Consider the following 18,471-nt stretch of genomic DNA (forward strand, 5'->3'; position numbering starts at 1 on the left):
CCCGCCCCCTCTGTCCTTTATAAAGCGCTGGGGGAGCGGGTGAGGGCGAGTTGGGAGAGAGAGAGGGAGTGCGTCCTGCAGCCTGGCTGGACCCTCCGGCCCGCGGTGCTCGCTCCCTCCCTCCCTCCCTCCCTCTCTCCCTCCTTCCCTCCCTCCCTGCCTCCCTGCCCGTCTCCGGCTCGCCTCGCGCCCTCGCTCCCTTTCTCTCCCCGCGCCGCGCCGCTCGGACCCGACCCGACCCGGCCCGGGGCCATGGAGCGCTGGCCCTACGGCTGCGCGTGGCTGCTGGTGGCCGGCCGGGCGCTGCTCCAGATGCGCCGCTCCGACCTGCGCTTGAGCCGCGCGCTGCTCGGGGCCCTGGCGCTGCTAGCCCTGCTGGACTGGCTGTGTCGCCGCCTGCTGCCCACGCTGCCCGGGGTGGTCGTGGTCGCCGGCGCGGGCTGGCTCGTGCTGTCCCGACTGGCTCGGCGGCCCAGGCTGCCCGTGGCGGGGAAGGTGGTCTTCATCACTGGTGAGTGGGAGGCGGACGAGTGGGTGTGGCACTTTGGGGCACGGGGTGTCCCCCCTCCCTCCCCGCTGGAACCGGTAGCAGCCAAGTGGCTACGTCCCCGGGGGGTCCCGAAAGAGGAGGGGGGAGACAGTGTGAGGCGGTCTTGGGAATTTGCAGTCTAGAGACCTGGGTTCTAATCCTGTACCTTGCCGCTTTAGTACGTGTGAACTTGGGTGAGGCACAACACAGCTTTGTGCCTCAGTTTTCTCTTTTGTAAGGTTAGAGGGTTAAATTTAATGACACAGCGGTCCTTTTAGGTCTAAAGACTATGTTTCCCCCACTCCAGTGGGCACAGCTCACCAGAAGTGCCCAGAGCTACTTGTGTAGAGTGCCCTTGGATCTCTCTGAATAAAATCCCTACTTGCAGAGGGTGGGCTGGACAGTGATTGAGATGCTTTGGTTTTGTCCCGTGGTGGGATGCTGAGACCGAATGGGTACTTCATGCCAAGCTTTCTTCTCTGCCTTGGTGGACACTGGGACTTCCAGGTGGACTTTGGAGGGTGGTGTCTAGTTTCAGTTCCAGAAAGGAGGCAGCCCCCACATTCAGGGTCTTGGTGGGCATGGGACCAGTGACACCTCTTCATTTGGTGGTGCTCATGATCAAGAATAGTGGTGGTAGTGGGGGGGGGGGTGCCCTCTGAGTCAGAAGATGGTTGCATGTGACTCTTTCCCCTCCCAGGCTGATAGAAATGAAGGAAGCTAAGGGAAACTAAGTGGCAATGATATTGGAATCAGTCAGGCCTTTGCTGTTTACCACCTGTGTGTAACCTTTAGCATCTCACTTCCCTTCACTGGGATCCAGGTTCCTCATCAGTAAAACAAGGGGTCAGCCTCTACAGTTCCTGCTCACTTGAATATATGAGCTCACAGGAGGAACACTATGGAGATCCAAACTCAGGGACTTGGCTTCTTGTCTCCGGGCATTTCTGGAGTGGCACAAGTCTGTTAGATGTCGTCCAGAATTGAAACTCTCCCAGTAAACTGGGACAGAGACAGATCAGAGTAAACTAGGTGTTTGGGGAGGGAATGTGGGTTATGTGTGTGAGCTCATCTGCATGCATGTTGCTATCTATCTATCTATCTATCTATCTATCTATCTATCTATCTATCTATCTATCATCTCTTCTCTGGGTACTTCTGGGTCCTACATGAATCATAGACTCCCAGGGTTTAGAGCTGGGGTGGGGGACCCTCCTTAGGACATAGAATCAGCTTGTCCAATCCCTTCATTCAATGGCCTATGGGAAGAGAAGAGGAGACAAGGGATCAATGTGTGGCTAGACACATGAGAGAGTGAGGAGGGCTTCTTGGCCTGAGGTTTCTCCTGCCTGGCACAGGGGGCATGAACTCAGGGTGAGCCTCTGACACTCAGACTCCCAAAGAGCTTTGGTGATGTTCACACCACAGGATGGAATTGGGTGCTGCTTCTTCTGCTCTTTGGGGTGCTCAGGCTTCTGGGGAAGTGAGGTGGGAGGGGGAAATGTAGAGGACAAATCCAAGGTGGGGGGAGCAGAAGAAATGGGTGATGTCTTGGGACAGACCTGCTCTCCTCCCTTCTCTGGGTTTTTGGATCTGACAGTGAGAAAGCTGATGGCTCATAGGCTTTAGAGCATCACAGATGGGGAAAGGAAATGACTTGCTCAGGGTCACCTGAATTTTTTGTGGAAGGTAGGATTCAAACCAGCTTCTCTGACTCTAGTTTGGAGGCTCCTTCTCAATGTTCCCCTCAGCCTTTCCTAGTGCCCAGACTTGAAGGGAGTAAGGGCAGCTGCGGGGTTCTTGGTTGTCCCTGTGATACCTTATCATGGGTGAGGGCTGAGGAGCAGTGGGGAGAGATGGGTCAGGGGAGAAGCAAGAATTGTATCTCAACCCCTAGGGCACTCATGGGCAGTGTCTGTGGCCAATACTGGGCAGAGGCCCTGGGAAGAGGTTGAGCGGGGGGCTCAGGTGCCTCCTAGACTCAGAGCTGAGCTGAGCTTCCTTTGTTTGGAGATGGGAATAAATCTATCAACGGAAAAGGAAGGGGGGTAGACACAGAAGGGGGAGGGGAGAGGACCCAAGGGACCTTTCCTCTTCTTGCCAGACTGGCACTGGCTCCCAATGCCTGGAGTGATGAGGAGGACCATGAAGAACCAGCTCACAGTCTCCTTGGCTAGGATTGGGGGCTGAGGGGAGAGATGATAAAGGACAGGGTTTCTCCGTTGGCCTCAGACCCCGGGGCCAAGGAGGCTGCTTCTCCATTTTAGGTGCTGCCTGCTCTGCCAGCTGCCCTGCTGCCTTCTGGGTACCCTCTCCAGTGACTCAGCCCTGAGTGGGGCAGGGGACACTTGGTCTGTTGTGAGGGGGAGAAGGAGGCCAGGTTGCATAGTGGAAAGAGCACTGGGCTTGGGGTCAGAGACAGGTTCAAATCCAGACTTTCCGGATGTCAGTTTCTTGAATGAATGGTTCCAATGAAAGATTTTCCTTGGATGGATTCCAAGGTTCTATCCATTCTATCCATAGTAAATCTTAAGATCCTGGGAAGAAGCAGTTAGGAGATTGGGCTGTGGCTGAGGGTTTTCAGAGGGGTGTGGGGAGGAGAAATATTTGATAAGGTTGAAAAGGTGCAGAATGTGGAGGGGCCGAAAGCCAGGCTAAGAGATCTGGACTTTATCTGTTAGGCAGAGAGAAGCCATTGAAAGATTTTGAGCAGAGGCCTGAGAATAGAACATAAACTCCATGAGGGCAAACACTTGTTCATTCATTTGTCTTTGCATCCTTATCATGGAGCACAGGGCCTTAGCACACTTAATAAATATTTGTTAATTGAAGGAAATTGAAGGAGAATGTGCTCTGGAATGGATGGGGAGGGGTTGAAGGCAGGGATGCTGGTAAGGACTCTAGGTCCTAAGGATTAAACCTGTCCTAAAAGGGAGTTGAGGTGACTTGCCAAGTAGTGAGTTTCTTGTCAAGGGAGATACTTTAGTAGAGGGTATGACTGCTTGTTCCAGATGTCCCTTCTGACTCAACATTACCAGATGCAGGGGGCAGCTAGGTGGAGCAGTGGTTAAAGCACCGGCCCTGGATTCAGGAGTACCTGAGTTCAAATCCAGCCTCAGACATTTGACACTTATTAGCTGTGTGACCCTGGGCAAGTCACTTAACCCTCATTGCCCTGAAACAAACAAAATTACCTAGCAGCCTTTTCTTAGCAGGAGGGAGAAGTGAGGACAAAGAGTCTGCACATTCCGAGGGACTTGGTAGATTTAGGAGGTCCTATGAGTTTGGGCAGAGATGCTGACTTCCAGAAGCTGTGACCTGGCTGGGGTTCCCAATTAGGATCAGCAACAAAGGTGGAGAGGAGAGGGAGATGGGTGGCCTTCTTCTGGTGAGCTAGACCTGAGGGTTGAGTATATGCCTACTGAGCTCTACTGTTGCCCACTTACCCTCTTCCTCGGGGGTCCATTCCTATGGGCTCTCCAGCACCAATCCTGCATCCTCCTTCAAAAAAAAAATTTGATTATTTCATTAGATATTTTCCAATTACATGTAAAAACTGTTTTAATAATCCTTTTAAAAACATTTTTTTTTTGAGTTCCAAATTCTCTCTTTGCCACCCCTCCTTGAGAAGGTAAGAAATTTAATTTCCATTAAACATGTGAGGTCATGTAAAACACATTTCCACACTAGCCATGTTGCAAAAGAAAACACCAACAGAAGCAAATCTCAAGAACGGGTGCGACCTGCCCTCAGGAGTCAGCAGCTCTCTCTCTCTGACACTGGATAGCATTTTTCAGCATGGGTCTTTTGGAATTGTCTTGGGTCGCCATCTCCATCAGAGGAGCTGAATCTTTCACAGTTGACCGAAGCCAACTTTGAGAGCCTCCTGGATAAAAACCCTACCTCAGGGACTGGAAGCATTGGTGGGAATTCTGCCCCTTTCCTCAAGTCATCTTTTCGGCTGCAATTAATTGTTTCTTTGCTCAGGACTCAGTAGAGAGGGAACCTTTCTCTCTTTTTCTTTTCTTTTCTTTCTTTCTTTTTTTTTTTTTTGCGGGCAATGGAGGTTAAGTGACTTGCCCAGGGTCACATAGCTAGTGTCAAGTGTCTGAGGCAGGATTTAAACTCAGGTCCTCCTGAATCCAGGGCTGGTGTTTTATCTACTGTGCCACCTAGCTGCCCCGCCCCCCCCAACCTTTCTCTCAATTCCCAAACCAGTCTCCCTTTCTCTGGCCCCTCTCCACCCTGCCCAGATATTTTCCAGGCTATATGGGGTGGGGGTGGTGTGGGGAAGAATGATAAAGTTTCCTTCCACCTTCTTTTCCCCTCCTAGGGACTTGGCCCCATGGGTGACCAACTCCTCTGAATGCCTGTCTCTAGAACCTGGGGCTACTGTGTGGGGAGTCACTAGACTCAAGTATTATGGGTCCCACCTTGGACCACATACCAATGATTCTGCAAACAGTTTGGGGATAATAATAGCTATCTTCTGGATCGTTGTACACCATTAAATTTCTCAGGGTGCCAGACAGCTCTTTCAGATTTAGAGTTTGAGCATAGTGGCTGATTTGCGGTAATAAAGGGAATTTTCCCAGTGGGAATTCCTTCCACCAAGGACTTTGCCATCCAAAGGAAGAGCTATGGATGTAGATGATTTAAGAGAGAAAGCCCAGCAGACCTGGGAGAGTCATAGGCATCTGTGAATTCATCTGATCTCTTTCATGACAAGGGGACACATGAAGCACCCTACCCCCTATCCTTTCCACCCAATTTCCTTTTAGATCAGTGGGAAACAAGTTGCTTAAGAGGCCTCTTTGTTATTGTTCGGTCATTTTCAGTCAAAATCCTTTGGGGTTTTCTTGGCAGAGATACTGGTATGGTTTGCCATCTTCTTCTCCAGATCATTTTGCAGATGAGGAAACAGGCAAACAAGGTGAAATGACTTGCCCAGGGTCACACAGTTAGTAAATGTCCAAAGCTGGATTTGACTTCAGGTCCTTCCCACTCCAGGCTCAGTGCTCTATTTCACCACTTACTTGACCCAGAGGGCTCTGGCCTTCTCCATGGTTGAGGCCAAGCTCCCAGGTGTTAGAGCTGAGGGAATGTAGACTTCGGGGAGAAAGGGAAGGCCTGTGACCCACATGGGAGAAGTCCTCAGCATCTGGTCAGTGCATCCTACCCTAGGCTGACATCCTGCTTCCCTGCTCTGGACCTCGGTTCCCTTTTATGATCAAAATGAGGAGGTTGGACTGGATGCTTCGAAAAGTCATTTCTCTCTGCTCTGTCATTTGGTTATGAGATTATCTCCTGCTCTAGAATTCTGATTCTATCTTCTTTGGATGGACTTCTCTAAGGAGAATAACATCAGTGAGCAGAAAGATCTCCCCTGAGCTAAGTAGCTCCTCCCAGTTCTAAAGGTGAAGTGGAAGTGGGCCAGCATCTCCAGCAACCTGGCAGGAACTTTCTCTTTCAGTCTCAGTGGCACATCAAAGACCAAGCAGCCAGACGCACAAACATCAGACACAGGCTCTAGCTGGTATCTTTGCTCAGCCAAATGGGCCATGGGTAAGGGGTTGGCCAGAGGTGAGGTCATGAACTGGGAGGTCACGGGATGCCTCTTGCCTGATTTCCTATTTGGGTAGGAGTGACTGACTCCCTGGCAGGGAAGAGACAGTGGGCTCTCTTGAGCATAAACTACTCCATACACAGCCTCGTTCCTCTGCCTCTCACCCGGGACAGCCTGGAGTCTTTCCCAGACACAAGCACACACGTGTACACTCCTACATGGATATTTGGGCAAAAGCATCTGGGTGAGGACACTCAGGCTTGCATGCACAAAGACACATGGACCCACATGCATACAAGGAGGCAGAAGGGGGTTGTGGAAAGAGCTCTGGCTTGTTAGTCAGTAGCCCTGGCTTTGACTATCCTCTCTGCCACTTACTAGTTGTGTGACCTTGGGTAAGTTACTTACTTCTCTGGGCCTCGGTTCCCCTATTTTTAGAATGAGGTCCCCTCTAGTCCTAAATGCATGTTCTCACGACCCCCATGTTGCTAGATGTGCAGACAGTGGCGTCCTACAACATGTGGCTGGACATGGGAAGGCTTGCCCGAACCCAGCCTCTCGTGGCCACAGATACCATGCCAACATGTGAAGTGAGAGTCAAGCACACCAGGACTCATCTCACGTGCACGTGGACAGACGGAGGTGTGGGTGCTCAGACCCACGCGGTCACGGGCCCACGTGAAGCTCCCCCGCGCGCGCACACACATAAACACACACGGCCCACACGCAGGGGGCCCACCGCGGAAGGATCGCAGGTTCCCAGGGGGCGGGGGGTGCTAGCCCCGCACGCCAGCCGGGCCCCAGACAAAGCTCTGGGTAACCCTCAGCCTGGCTTTGTTCTCCCGAGGTAACGGGAGGGGGCGGGGCCGGGAGCCAGACGGAGCCTGGACTGGGGGAGGGGCCAGATGGGGTGGGGGAGGCAGAGAGGGGCGGGACTCAGAAGGCCAAGTCGGGAGAGGGGTCAAGGCTGAAAGGTTTCAGCCCCACCAGAGAGGAAAGGGGGGATGGGCTGGGTCACCTCTCAGGACCCCAAGTGGGGCTGAGAACCGCCCCAACCCACTCCCAGCCCGAAATCCCTTCGGGCCAGTTCCAAAAATGGGACACATTCCCTTCTCGATCTATAGAGGCCCCCCCACCATGTCCATCCGCACTCCTCCCCCTCTTCTCTCCCCTCCTTTCCCTTCCTCCTTCCTCCTCTTCCTTGCTGGCTGTCCTTGCGCCTTCTTTCCCCTCCCTCCCTTCCTCCGTCCCGGCCAAATCCCGAGCTGGACATCGGCCCAGAGAGGCCCCTTAGGACTCAGCCGGGACCAGCTGGACCAGAGCAGGGAACCGAAGAGACCAGGCCCAAGACCCATGCTCTCACCTCGGCCCGGGAGGAGAGGATAGGGGCTGCCCGGGACACCCTGAGTGCCAGGGACGCACTAGGCGCGGCTAAATTAATTCATTCATAGAATTTGCGGAGGGGAGGACATTGAAAGAGACATCTCAGGTCCAACCACCTCATCTCATGCACAGAGGAAATCGAGGCTTTGAAAAGCGCCTCGGCCGGGGCCACTGGCTGCTCCCAACATTTGCAGAGTGGAGATTCAAATCCAGGTACCTCTGGACTTTTCCAAGAGGCCCAGTGATTCCCCGATAGAGTAACTCAGGCTGAGCTGGTAAATGCATGAAAAGGTAGGCTGTGCTCCGACTGAGGAAGTAAGCTGAGAGAATTCTACTTTATCGCTGTGGGCAGTAGGGAGCCAGAGAGAGGATCTGATCAGGAGCCATCGGATTAGAACTGAGCATCGGGAAGAGTAGACAAGCATTTATTAAGCACCTTTGTTCCAGGCCTCGTCCTAGGTGCTGGGGGGTGGGGGTGGGAACACTGGGAGAATTATTTGGCAGCTTGTTCTGAATACATCAGGAAAGGAAGACCAATTAGGAGGCAATTGCATAAGTTCAGGCCAAAGGTAACAAGAGTCTGAAGTAGGGGTGAGCACTTGGTGGCAGAGGAAGGAGAGTGTGTGTGTGTATGTGTGTGTGTGTGTGTGTGTGTACTGAGGCACAAACGTGTGTTGAGTTGCTGAATTGTGTGTGACTTATATATGTGTGCTCTCTCAGCCCCCACCCAGCTTGGGCAGGCTTTTGTCCCTCAGCACTAGGAGTCTGTTCTTGGGGGGTGGTGGTGGAAGGTGAGGACCTGGAAGAGTGGGTTCTCCTTTGGAGAATGCTATGGGTGGTTTGGGGGCTGCGCAGTGGCTCCTGAGGTCTCCACTCTAGTCTTCCACTTCCCTGGCCATGGAAATGAAGGTGAGGGAGATGTAGGGAGAGGGCAGAGCTGTGGTCCTAGTTGTTTCCTTGGGTTCGAGGGCCCCCAGGGGAAGGGTGTCAGCAGGGCTGCTTGGAAGGGGTCCAGCCGATCACTTGTTGACTTTTTAGCAAATGCCTTCCCTCTCCCTCTCTACTACCCATCCATATCCTTCTTCTGGTTAATGAGGTGAAGGATGAGGAATTCATAATGCCCAGATTTCCTTTGGATGCAGTGAGAAGGGAAAGGGGAGGCTGGACTGGTTCTGGTGGGAAGACATTTCCTGGGGACAGCACTATACAGAGATGAGAGTACTGACTTGGAAGTCAGATGTTGTGGCTTCTACTACTAGCATACTTTCTCCTCCTTGTGGCTCGGTTTCTTTATCTGTCAAATAAGGAACTGATAGCTCTGACTTGCTATTGGATTAAACAAAAAGACCTTATTAAGTGCCTAGTGTGCCAAACACTATACTGGGCACTGAGAAATAAAATGACCAAAATTTTTTAAAGTCTCTGTCAGTGAAGTGACTCACCTAGGGCCACACAGTGTGATATTAACTCGGGTCTTCCTGACTCCAGGCCTGGTACTCTATCCACTGGAACACCAGCTGCCAACAGGTTCATAGATATAGAAATCCGACATTAAAACATTTCGGTGGAGGTGGGGGAAAACACAGGCGGATGAGGGCATCAGGAAAGTGGCCCTGAAACTGAGCCTTGAGTGACAGAGGGCATTCCAGGAAAGGGCAATAACCTCTTCAGGTCATGGAGGGTGGAGATGGAATGCCATATACTGGGAGCATCAAGGAGAAGCAAGGGGGAGGAATGTTGGAGCTGGGGAGTGAACAGCTTTAAATGCCAAGCAGAAAACCTGGCATTTTATCCTAAAGGAGTCACTGAAGCAGGGGAAGTGACATAGTCATCTCTGTGCTTTAGGCATTTTAGGTAGGTGATTGTGGGAGTTTGGGGGCACAACAGCAGCAGATAGAGCACTGGGTCTAGTCAGGAAGACCTGAGTTCAACTCCAGCCTCAGACACAAACTAGCTGTGTGACCCTGGGCAAGTCATGGCACTGCTGTCTGCCTCAGTTTCCCCATCTGTAAAATGGAGATAATAGCAGCAACCTATCTCCCAGGGGGGTTGTGAGGATTGAACGAAATGCTTGTAAATCACTTCGAAAACCTTTGAGTGTTATATAAATGCCTCCTTTTACTGTGTGAAAGATGGGCGGGTTTGGGAGTCAGCAGAGGCCGGTGGCATATGTCCTTCACCAATATACCAACCCGGCCATCAGAGGCTGCTGGCTTTGCCCCTTCAGCTAATAAGTCCTTCCTTGCCCCACAGGTTGTGACTCTGGCTTTGGGAAGGAGACGGCCAAAAGCCTGGATGCCATGGGCTTCACCGTGCTGGCCACGGTGCTGGAGCCAGAAGGCAAAGGGGCCCGGGAGTTGCGGGCCTCTTGCTCCTCCCGCTTGACCCTGTTGCAGATGGACCTGACCAAACCTGGGGACATCACCCGTGCTCTGGAGCTTGCCAAGGCCCAAACTGCCAACTCTGGTCAGTCTTTCCTTTTAGTGACCTTGGGGGAGAAGAAAATGGAGCGGGTGGGCAGGCAGAGGAGAGGAAGAGGTCAGAAGTGGGGTCACCAGGGGAGGGTGCGGACTTAATCAGGAAATGTTGAACCGACCAACCAGCATTCATGAAATCCCTATTAGGTGCTGGGCTCAGTGATAGGGATTCAGATACAATAGTGAGTCAGTCCTTACCCTTGGGGGTGGGGGGTGAGACGCACTGTGTTCACAGATGAAGTAAATGCAGGATATATACAAAAGAAATGCAAAGTGATTGGCGGGGAGGCACTCACAGCTAAAGCCATTGGGGAAGGTCTCTTGACTCCAAAGGAGTTACAGGTTCCAAGAATCGGGGGTAGAGAGGGAAAACAGACGCTGAAAAGGAATGGAAGGAGGCATGAGAAGAGCAAATAGACAATATGGCTAGAATGTAGAGTCTGTGAAGGAGTGGAACATGCAGGGCGTTCCAAAAATCTTAGCATAAGCTCTAGGTTCTTAAACTTTAAAACTGTCCTAAGACTTTTGGGACATCCTGGGAAGACAGGCTAGTGCTAACCTGTGAAGCACTTTAAATGCCAAATGGAGAAGTTATGTATGATCCTAGAGGCAATGGAGAGCGGTGTAAGATTCTTTTTTTTTTTTTTTTAGTGAGGCAATTGGGGTTAAGGGTGTAAGATTCTTGAGCAAGAGAGTGACGTGGTCAGATTCGAGGCGTAGGAATATTAATTTAGTAGCTGCGTTTGGAGGTAGGAGGTTGGACTGGAAAGCAGGGAGACCAAATAGGAAGCTATTGTAATGGTCCCGGTGAGGAGAGAGCTTAGGACCACCTGAACTAGGATGACTAGTGTGTGACTAGGGAGAAGGGGACTATTCCAGAGATGCTGACAACACTAGACAATTGATTAGAGGGAGAGGGAGTAGAAGAGAACTGGGAGGTCATGAACCTGGGTGACTGCAAGATTCTAATGAAAGAGAAGTGGGTTTGAGGGAAAGATAAGAATTCCTCTTTGGACGTGTTTAGTTGGAGATGCCTATGAGACGCCCATATGGCTCAGGAGGGGCTTGGAGTCACCTGCAGACGGGATCACCGAATCCATAGGAGAGCTGATAGAGGCGGGAAGGTTCAGAAAATGGGATTTGTCTGTGTGCGCGATCGCGTGCGTGCGGTGACTCTAGATGATAAGGGATGGCAGGGGAGTCCATCCAGGCCGGGAGGGGAGTCCAAGGGCTGGGGCTGGAGGAGGGAGGACGGAGGGACTGACCGAGGCCGGGCTGGCCGTGACCCCCTCCCCTCCGGCCCAGGGCTTTGGGGACTAGTGAACAACGCGGGCCACAACGACATCGTGGCGACGTGGAGCTGTCCCCGGTGGCCACTTCCGCAGCTGCATGGAGATCAACTTCTTCGGGGCTCTGGAGCTGACCAAAGGGCTGCTGCCGCTGCTGCGTCGCTCCCAGGGCCGTATTGTCACAGTGGGCAGCCCGGCAGGTGAGGAGGGTCCCCGGGGCCGGGGGGCTGCGGCTTGGGCGGGAGGGCTGCCGTCAGCCTCGGCCGTGCGCGGCCCAGGGGGCCGGGAGCTGGCGGGGGAGGAGAGGAAAAGGGGCCGGAGCCTGAGGACGGCGTGCGCGCGTGCCTTCCCACCAGGAGACATGCCCTATCCTTGCCTGGCCGCCTACGGGGCCTCCAAGGCGGCGATGGCTTTGCTCATGGACACGTTCCGCAGCGAGCTCCTGCCCTGGGGGTGAAGGTCGCGTCATCCAGCCCGGCTGCTTCAAGACAGGTGCGGATCCGGGGCTGGGAGGTGAGGGCGGGGCCTAGGCTGGCAGAGTCCACTCTCCGCGGTGGAGGGCAGGTCAGGTACGCGGAGGGTGGAGTCTGGGAGATCCAGGGGACCCGGGACCGGGAAGGTGGAGTCAACTAGGGAGGCTGGGGCCCTCCTCGGACCCCTTTCACAGACGGGGAAACAGAGGTCCGAGCTCGAATAAACTCGCGGCTGGTTAGGGAGCTAGCCCGACCTGGGCCGACCTGGGTATTCCTGGGGATCTGGGCTGGGGAGAGGGTTGGACGAGGTGACCCCTGAGGTCCTTCCAGAGCTCTCCACGTGATGCCGGGCGGGCGGCTCTGGGCTTGGGTGGGGAGCCTGGGCGTGCGAGGCCGCCCCAACACCTGCTGAGTCTGTCTTCCGCAGCGCCCATGGAGGACCCCGGCCTCTGGGAGCAGCGGAAGCGGCTGCTCTTGGCCAGCCTGCCCGGGGAGCTGCTGCAGGCCTACGGGGAGGACTACATCGAGCCACACGTACTGCCAGTTCCTGCGCACCCTGCGCCTGGCCGTGCCCGACCTGAGCCCCGTGGTGGAGGCCATCACGGACGCGCTGCTGGCCGCTCGGCCCCGCCGCCGCTACTACCCGGGCCGGGGCCTGGCGCTCATGTACTTCATTCACTACTACCTGCCCGAGGAAATGCGCCGCCGCTTCCTGCAGGAGTTTTTTCATCAACCACCCACTGCCCCGGGCCCTGCGGCCCCCGGCCCCGAACCAGACCCACGCCAAGTCCCAGTGAACCGGCCGCGGCCTCCCAGGAGCCCGCTGGGGAGCCACCTGCCGGGACTCAGAAGATCGGGGTCTGAGTCTCAGTTTTGCTCCTGACTGCCCCGTGACCTTGGGCACTTCATTTCCCCCCTCCGAGCAGTATCCTTCTAACGAAGGAGACAGTTTGCATTAAATGATCTCGAACGTCCCTTCCAACTCTAAACCCTTTGATCTCGTGACTCAACGTGTGGGCACGGCCCAGGGTAAATCCAGACGGCTGAGTGGCCCCTTCCACATCCGTGGTGTCTCTAGAGCCTTCTTCCCTGCCAAACCCTCAGAAGAACTGGCGGAGGGAGGAGGGAGGATGGGGTCCCTTCTCCTCCCAAGGGCTGTGCCTGGTAAAATCTCAATGAAAGGAACGTTTCCCAACGCGCCGGGATCTGAAGGGTTAATTCCAACCACATCTTGGCTGGCTCAAGATTTAGAATCTTCTCTTAAAGCTGCAGGCTCGGCTGTGTCCTTTATACCACCCCACCACCAAACTGATTGTCACTTTTAAAATACATAAATAAACTGGAATTTTATTTCTCCTACAAGTGGTCAGAGTACATCTTTCTTTTGGGGAGGCAATCGAGGTTAAGTAGACCTGCCCTAGGTCACACAGCTAGGTAGTATCTGAGGTTGGATTTGAACTCAGGTCCTCCTGACTCCAGGGCTAATGTTCTATCCACTTGCTCCACCTAGTGCCCCCAGAGTCCATTTTCCGTGATGTCCTGGCAAGGGTTATGAGGGTGACACTGATAGGGTGTAATTGGGCCTGACAGGAGGGATGACGGGATGACTAGGGGTTTGCAACCCAATGACTGGGAGATGTAGGTGCCTTTGCTAGATTGTAACCTGCATGAAGGGAGGGATTTTCCCATCTCCCCCAGCACAGAGTTCGTAGGAAGCCTTCAGCACAGCTTGCCACTTTGGGGGATAAACCCCTCCCTGTACTTAGCCAGGCTGGGACAAAAGGACAGCTTCCCACAGTACAGAGGAGGCAGTGGAGAAAGATGTTGTCTGAGGGCAATGCACGTAGTAGGCCCTTTTTACAGATCTTCTCAGACCTGCGCTTTCATTAGTTTGTAGAACTGGCTAAGAAAACCCTCCCCACTTAGGAAGGGCAGCAGCTGTTGTGCTAACAGTCTTAGTGGCCTGGAGCAGGGCAGTTAACTGCAAAGTATGGCCATGGTGCTCAGGTGTGTCAGGGAGAGAACCACACCCCAAGGGTTTCTGGACCCTCTCCCCAGCCTGTGTACTACCCATCCTTCGATAGCTCTTGCACTTGGTAAATAACGCTGAAGTTACAGAATCCCGGAGGCCCTATTTATTTCATCCAAGTGTGAGTGGGCATGCCTAACGCTGTAGGTGTGTATGTGACACTGTGATGGGGGGAGGGTCTGACCTGGGACACTAGTGATGGGTGCCTGGGTTGTCCAGTACTGGCCCGGGTGACCCTGTAAGTAGTGGTGTTGTGGAGTAGGTGCATGTGACGCTGAGGGATATGGGAACGTGGGTCTTGTAGAGGGTGGGGGAAGAAAATGAGTGGTGGGGGCAGCTAGGTGGCACAGTGGATAGAGCATTGCCCTGGATTCAGGAGGACCTGAGTTCAAATCTGGCCTCAGACACCTAACATTTACTAGCTGTGTGACCCTGGGCAAGTCACTTAACCCCAACTGCCTCACCAAAAAAAAAAAAAAAAGAAAAAAGAAAATGATCGGTGGCCTGATTCTAGGTAAGAATGTGGCTGGCTCAGTCCTGCTCTTAACTCAGGTGCCTGACTCTTTGTGGGCAGCAGGGCTCTTTTGGGAGGGCTTTGTGCCCGGCTCTGTGCCAGGTGCAGTATTTTCAGGGTGGGGAGGACAAAGCCAGACTGACAGGTCTTTCCTGTCTCTAACTCCTAGCAGGGAAGGTGTTCCAGCCCCTGTCCTCACCTGCCCCCCAGGCCAAAGGCAGGGCCTGACCCCCATCCCTAACTCATGGCTCCCTGATTGAGGCATGGGGGTCCCAGGGGAGCTTGTCATGGGCACAAGAGATAAGCAGTAGCTCCAGGACAACCATCACCATAAGAGCTCCTAGCTCGGGAAAGTCTATGTGAAAAAGGGTGGTGATGGATAAGGGACCCCCATCTTAGGCTGGTTTGATCGTGGAGGGAAGGAGACACTTTTCACTCCCTGATATCCTACGGGCTCAGAAGCCTTTGGAAAAGAGGCTGGGCCATCCAACAGGATGGCTCTGATCCTCAGGCCAAGGCCCATGATGGAGGTCGGTACTTAGATCGGGCTGAGGGTGCACATGCCCACACGCCTCAGGCTGGACTGGTTTAGCCGTCTAAGTAAGCTTACAGTGTGGACCAGCCCCAGCGCCATCCATGGAGGGGAGGAAGAACAAGACACGGGGTTCACAGAATGGGCAGCTTTATTGTTAGGAGAAACACAAAAACTCAGGGGGAGTTTGAGAGAAGAGAGATCCCCCATTTGGGGGAGGATACTACACAGCCCCCCTCCTGGCTGAGGGAAGGAGGAAGGGAGAGCGAAGGCTCCTTAGTGTGCAGAGACTGAGCCCTGGCTCCTGCTGGTGGGGGAGGTCTGTGTATGTGTGTATGTCAGGGAGAGGGATGACTCTGCAGGGCACCCCCACCCTGAAACACCTCTATATCACTTTTCCACTGGTGACGGGGCCCTGGGGCAGCTGAGAGGAGTCAGGTGACCTATGGGGCAGTCAAGCTGACTCTTTGCAAGGAGGGGGAGGAGGGTAGCAAAGTGACCACATGCTTCTCAGGTGCCTTTAACAGCTGTAAACATCAGGACAGGGGTACCCCCGTGTCCACCTCTCTTAGACAGGGTTTTAACAACACAGAAGTTACAGGGGCTACTGGGGGGGGGGGGCTCAGCTCGGATACCAGGCTCGTAGACCCCTCCCCCCCCAGCCTGGACACAGCTCCAGAGGGGTGGGGAGGGGAGCGGGACGGAAGGGGGAGCCCTGCTTCATCAGCATGAAGTGCATGTGGGACAGGCCAGAACGGTGGCCACGTTACAAATACACGCATGCACAGTACCACGAGCTCATGAGGACCCACATCCCCACGGAGCCTCGCTGTCCTTCCCCGGGGTGTGTGTGTGGGGGGGGGGGGGCCTCACGGAATCATGCCGAAGGAGCGTACGGGGATCAGAAGAGTGGCTAGAAGATGGGGATGTAGTTGTCGATCTTGGCCCGGTGCGCTGGGCGATGCACTCGGCGATCCACACGATGTTCCGGCACTCCTGCTCCTTGAGCTTCACGAAGGCGTAGAAGACGCCAAAGTGAAACTGGTTGAGGAAGGCCAGTTTGTTGAGCTTCACCTGCAGAGCAGAGGGGCCGTCAGCCTAGGGAGGCTGAGGATGGCGAGACGGCCGGCTCCAACACCGACCCGGCCCCGCCTACCGCCTTCCCACCGGGCCAGGAAATGCTATTTTGGGGGGAGGAGGGAGATGAAGACTAGAGAAGAGCCTTTTACCTCATGCTCAAAGAATCGGTCCTCCAAGGTCTTATCCCCAGGATTGCTGCCAGCTCCTTCGAAGAGCAGTTTAATATTCCTAGGAGAGATAATGGGGTAATGCTTAGGCTGAACATCATGGGGGGTATGTGTGTGAGGGTGATGGGGAGGGGTGACAGGAAAGAGGAAGGGGAGACAGGGCCCGGGGAGGGCCCAATGGCATGTGAAGACAGGAAAGGGAGAGAAAAAGGGGGTTCCCTTTATTTTCAGGGTGGGGCCCTGGCACTGGTGGGAGGCAGCTGTCTCCCCCCACTCACCGGATAGTAGTCAGCCACAGTCTTGACCTGCTCGTAGTCATCAGCCCGGGCCAGCTGGGCCAGGCCCTCAGGGTAGAGCTTCCACAGTGTGGGAACAGCTTGGCCCGGTCCTCCTTGGAGAGCTCAGTGCCAAACGAGTTGATGGTGATGATGAAGGCTCTGCGGTCAGCCTCAAACTGGCATGGATAAACATACATTGGGGGGTGAGGGTGGGGTGGTAAATTCACGAGCACCAGGCCGGCCTGCACTGGGGAATGGAGGCTCCTAGGGTGGGGTGAGCCAGGCTCCTGGGGGGAGGGAGGGGGAGGGACGGTGAAAGGTAGGACCTGGCTATCGAGGTTTCCTGTTGGCCGTGGAATGGGAGCTTGTACAAACTGAGGCAGCTGAGGTAGGCTGGGAGGCACTCACCTCCAGGATAGGGCACATAGCATCGGCAGTGGTGCCCCCCAGCAAGGCGCAGAACTTGTAGAAAGACTCTAGGTAGGCCTGCAAACAGAACATGGGGGACGGGTTAGCCGATCATGGCTCCTGGTCTTCCCGTTCCCTCTGGCCAGTCCCACACATGGGGACTGCCTGGGGCCCATGGAGCTTGGCCCTCTCTGGCCTATGCTCAAGATATCTGGGTAGCAACCTCAAACCTGAGTCCCCCTTCTCAGTGGCCACTCTGGGCTGCCGGCTCTGGTGAAGCTGCAGATTACTCTGACGCGGTCCCCCACCCCGACAACCTCCCTTTGTGGCTCTGCCACCCACCACCTGTGTGACCTTGGGTGTCACTGTTCTGGGACTGTTTTCCCATCTGCAAAATGAGGCCGGGGCTGGACCACACAATCTTTAGGGATTCATTCCATGTCTAAAAGCTCAGGCCTCAGCCCTGGGCTTTCCCCACAGCCAGAGCCCAGGGCTGAGAATGTTCCAGGTTCCCCTATAAGCCTTGCTGGTGGGGGATCTGCTGAGTACTCAGTTCTCACAGAGCCTTGCTGTTCTTCCTGGTCGGTGCTCAGCCACAGCATGAGCTTATGAAGGTGGACAGAGGAAACCACCCAGAGAAATGCTCTGACCTGGAGGGTCAGGGCAACAGTGACAGTGGGGGAGTCTGGGGACATGGGCAAATCCCAGAAAGCACCTGTCCCATCTGAGGTCCTCTGCTTCCTGTTCTTGTCTAGGCTACGTCTTACTCCGTGTTGCTCTTCCCATCTCCTACCCCTGCAATGCAACACCCTCTCCCTGAGTTAGGAAGGATGTTAGACATCACCTAATCCTACTCGGGTGCTTTTAGAAATGAGAAAACTGAGGTCCAGAGACCACATGACCACTTTGAAGGACTTCTGCAGTTGTGAATCCAACCCCTCCTGAGGTCCTAAGTGCCAGACAGTGACCTCAGTTGATGGGGACTTCACACCACACAGGACAACCATCCCACTGGGCAGGGGAGGACTGTTCCCATTTTACAAATGAGGAAACTGAGGCTGCACTAATGCCATCCTGCCTACTCAGAGTTACACCCCAACTTCCCTTCTCCCCTCCCTGCTCTGGTTGCTTGCTGCCTTCCACAGCCAGATGCCCAGGTTCCTCCAAAGCCAGGGAGAAAGTGGGTATAGAGGGACCAGGGAACCTTCTTGCCCAGGTGAGGCCATTCTTGGAAATCTTAGGAGAGACAGGCCCTTGGCAGGGCAGAGCCCACAGCGACAGCTGGTAAATGGAGGCTGTAGTGGCTGACTTTTCCTCCTCTGGCCAAGCTTGAAGGACCTGGAGACCCCAGGAACGGCCTCAAGGATGGGCCTTGGTGGAGATGAGGCCTGCAGGCAGACGTAGCCCAGACTGAGCTTAGCTTGAGCAGGCTGCCCATCTGCCCCCCTGGTTGGGGCAGTGCTCAGTGGGGGCCCTCAGCAGAGTGCTTGGCCCTGGGGGAGGCTGGGAGTGGAAAGCCATGCTCTCCTGCTGGGTTCTCTTCCTCCCTCTCAGTCTCCCTTGCTAGATCTTCACCCCCAGGTCACCCCTTCCCCCCTTCTGTGTCCCTGTTGAGGGCAGCACCGTCCTCCTGGCAGCCACCCAAGCTGGCCTCTTTGAGTCCTCCTCCTGCCTCACCCCACATACCCAGTCACTCGACAACCTTCAAATACCTCCCTTCAATCCCTCTTCTTTCTCTGTCTGCCA

General features: G+C 54.5%; 2 protein-coding genes across 2 annotated transcripts in view; one reads left to right on the top strand and one right to left on the bottom strand.

Annotated features, from left to right (window-relative positions):
- The first annotated feature begins 252 nt into the window (after positions 1–252).
- Positions 253–12,988, top strand: HSD11B2 (hydroxysteroid 11-beta dehydrogenase 2). The gene is given in 10 exon segments (XM_043988363.1): positions 253–511; positions 9,732–9,944; positions 11,261–11,302; positions 11,305–11,328; positions 11,331–11,444; positions 11,601–11,697; positions 11,699–11,736; positions 12,145–12,245; positions 12,247–12,438; positions 12,440–12,988. Coding segments are annotated over 10 exon segments (1,155 nt in total). The 3' UTR covers positions 12,515–12,988.
- A 1,937-nt stretch (positions 12,989–14,925) lies between these two features.
- The window catches only part of ATP6V0D1 (ATPase H+ transporting V0 subunit d1), a 108,098-nt gene continuing 104,552 nt past the window's right edge, over positions 14,926–18,471 (bottom strand). The window contains 6 exon segments of the mRNA XM_043985859.1: positions 14,926–15,746; positions 15,749–15,866; positions 16,022–16,123; positions 16,318–16,397; positions 16,400–16,493; positions 16,726–16,803. Of these exon segments, the coding sequence (XP_043841794.1) occupies positions 15,706–15,746; positions 15,749–15,866; positions 16,022–16,123; positions 16,318–16,397; positions 16,400–16,493; positions 16,726–16,803 (513 nt within the window). The 3' untranslated portion in view covers positions 14,926–15,705.

Source organism: Dromiciops gliroides, chromosome 2, assembly GCF_019393635.1.
Source record: "Dromiciops gliroides isolate mDroGli1 chromosome 2, mDroGli1.pri, whole genome shotgun sequence".
Classification (NCBI taxonomy): Eukaryota; Metazoa; Chordata; class Mammalia; order Microbiotheria; family Microbiotheriidae; genus Dromiciops; species Dromiciops gliroides.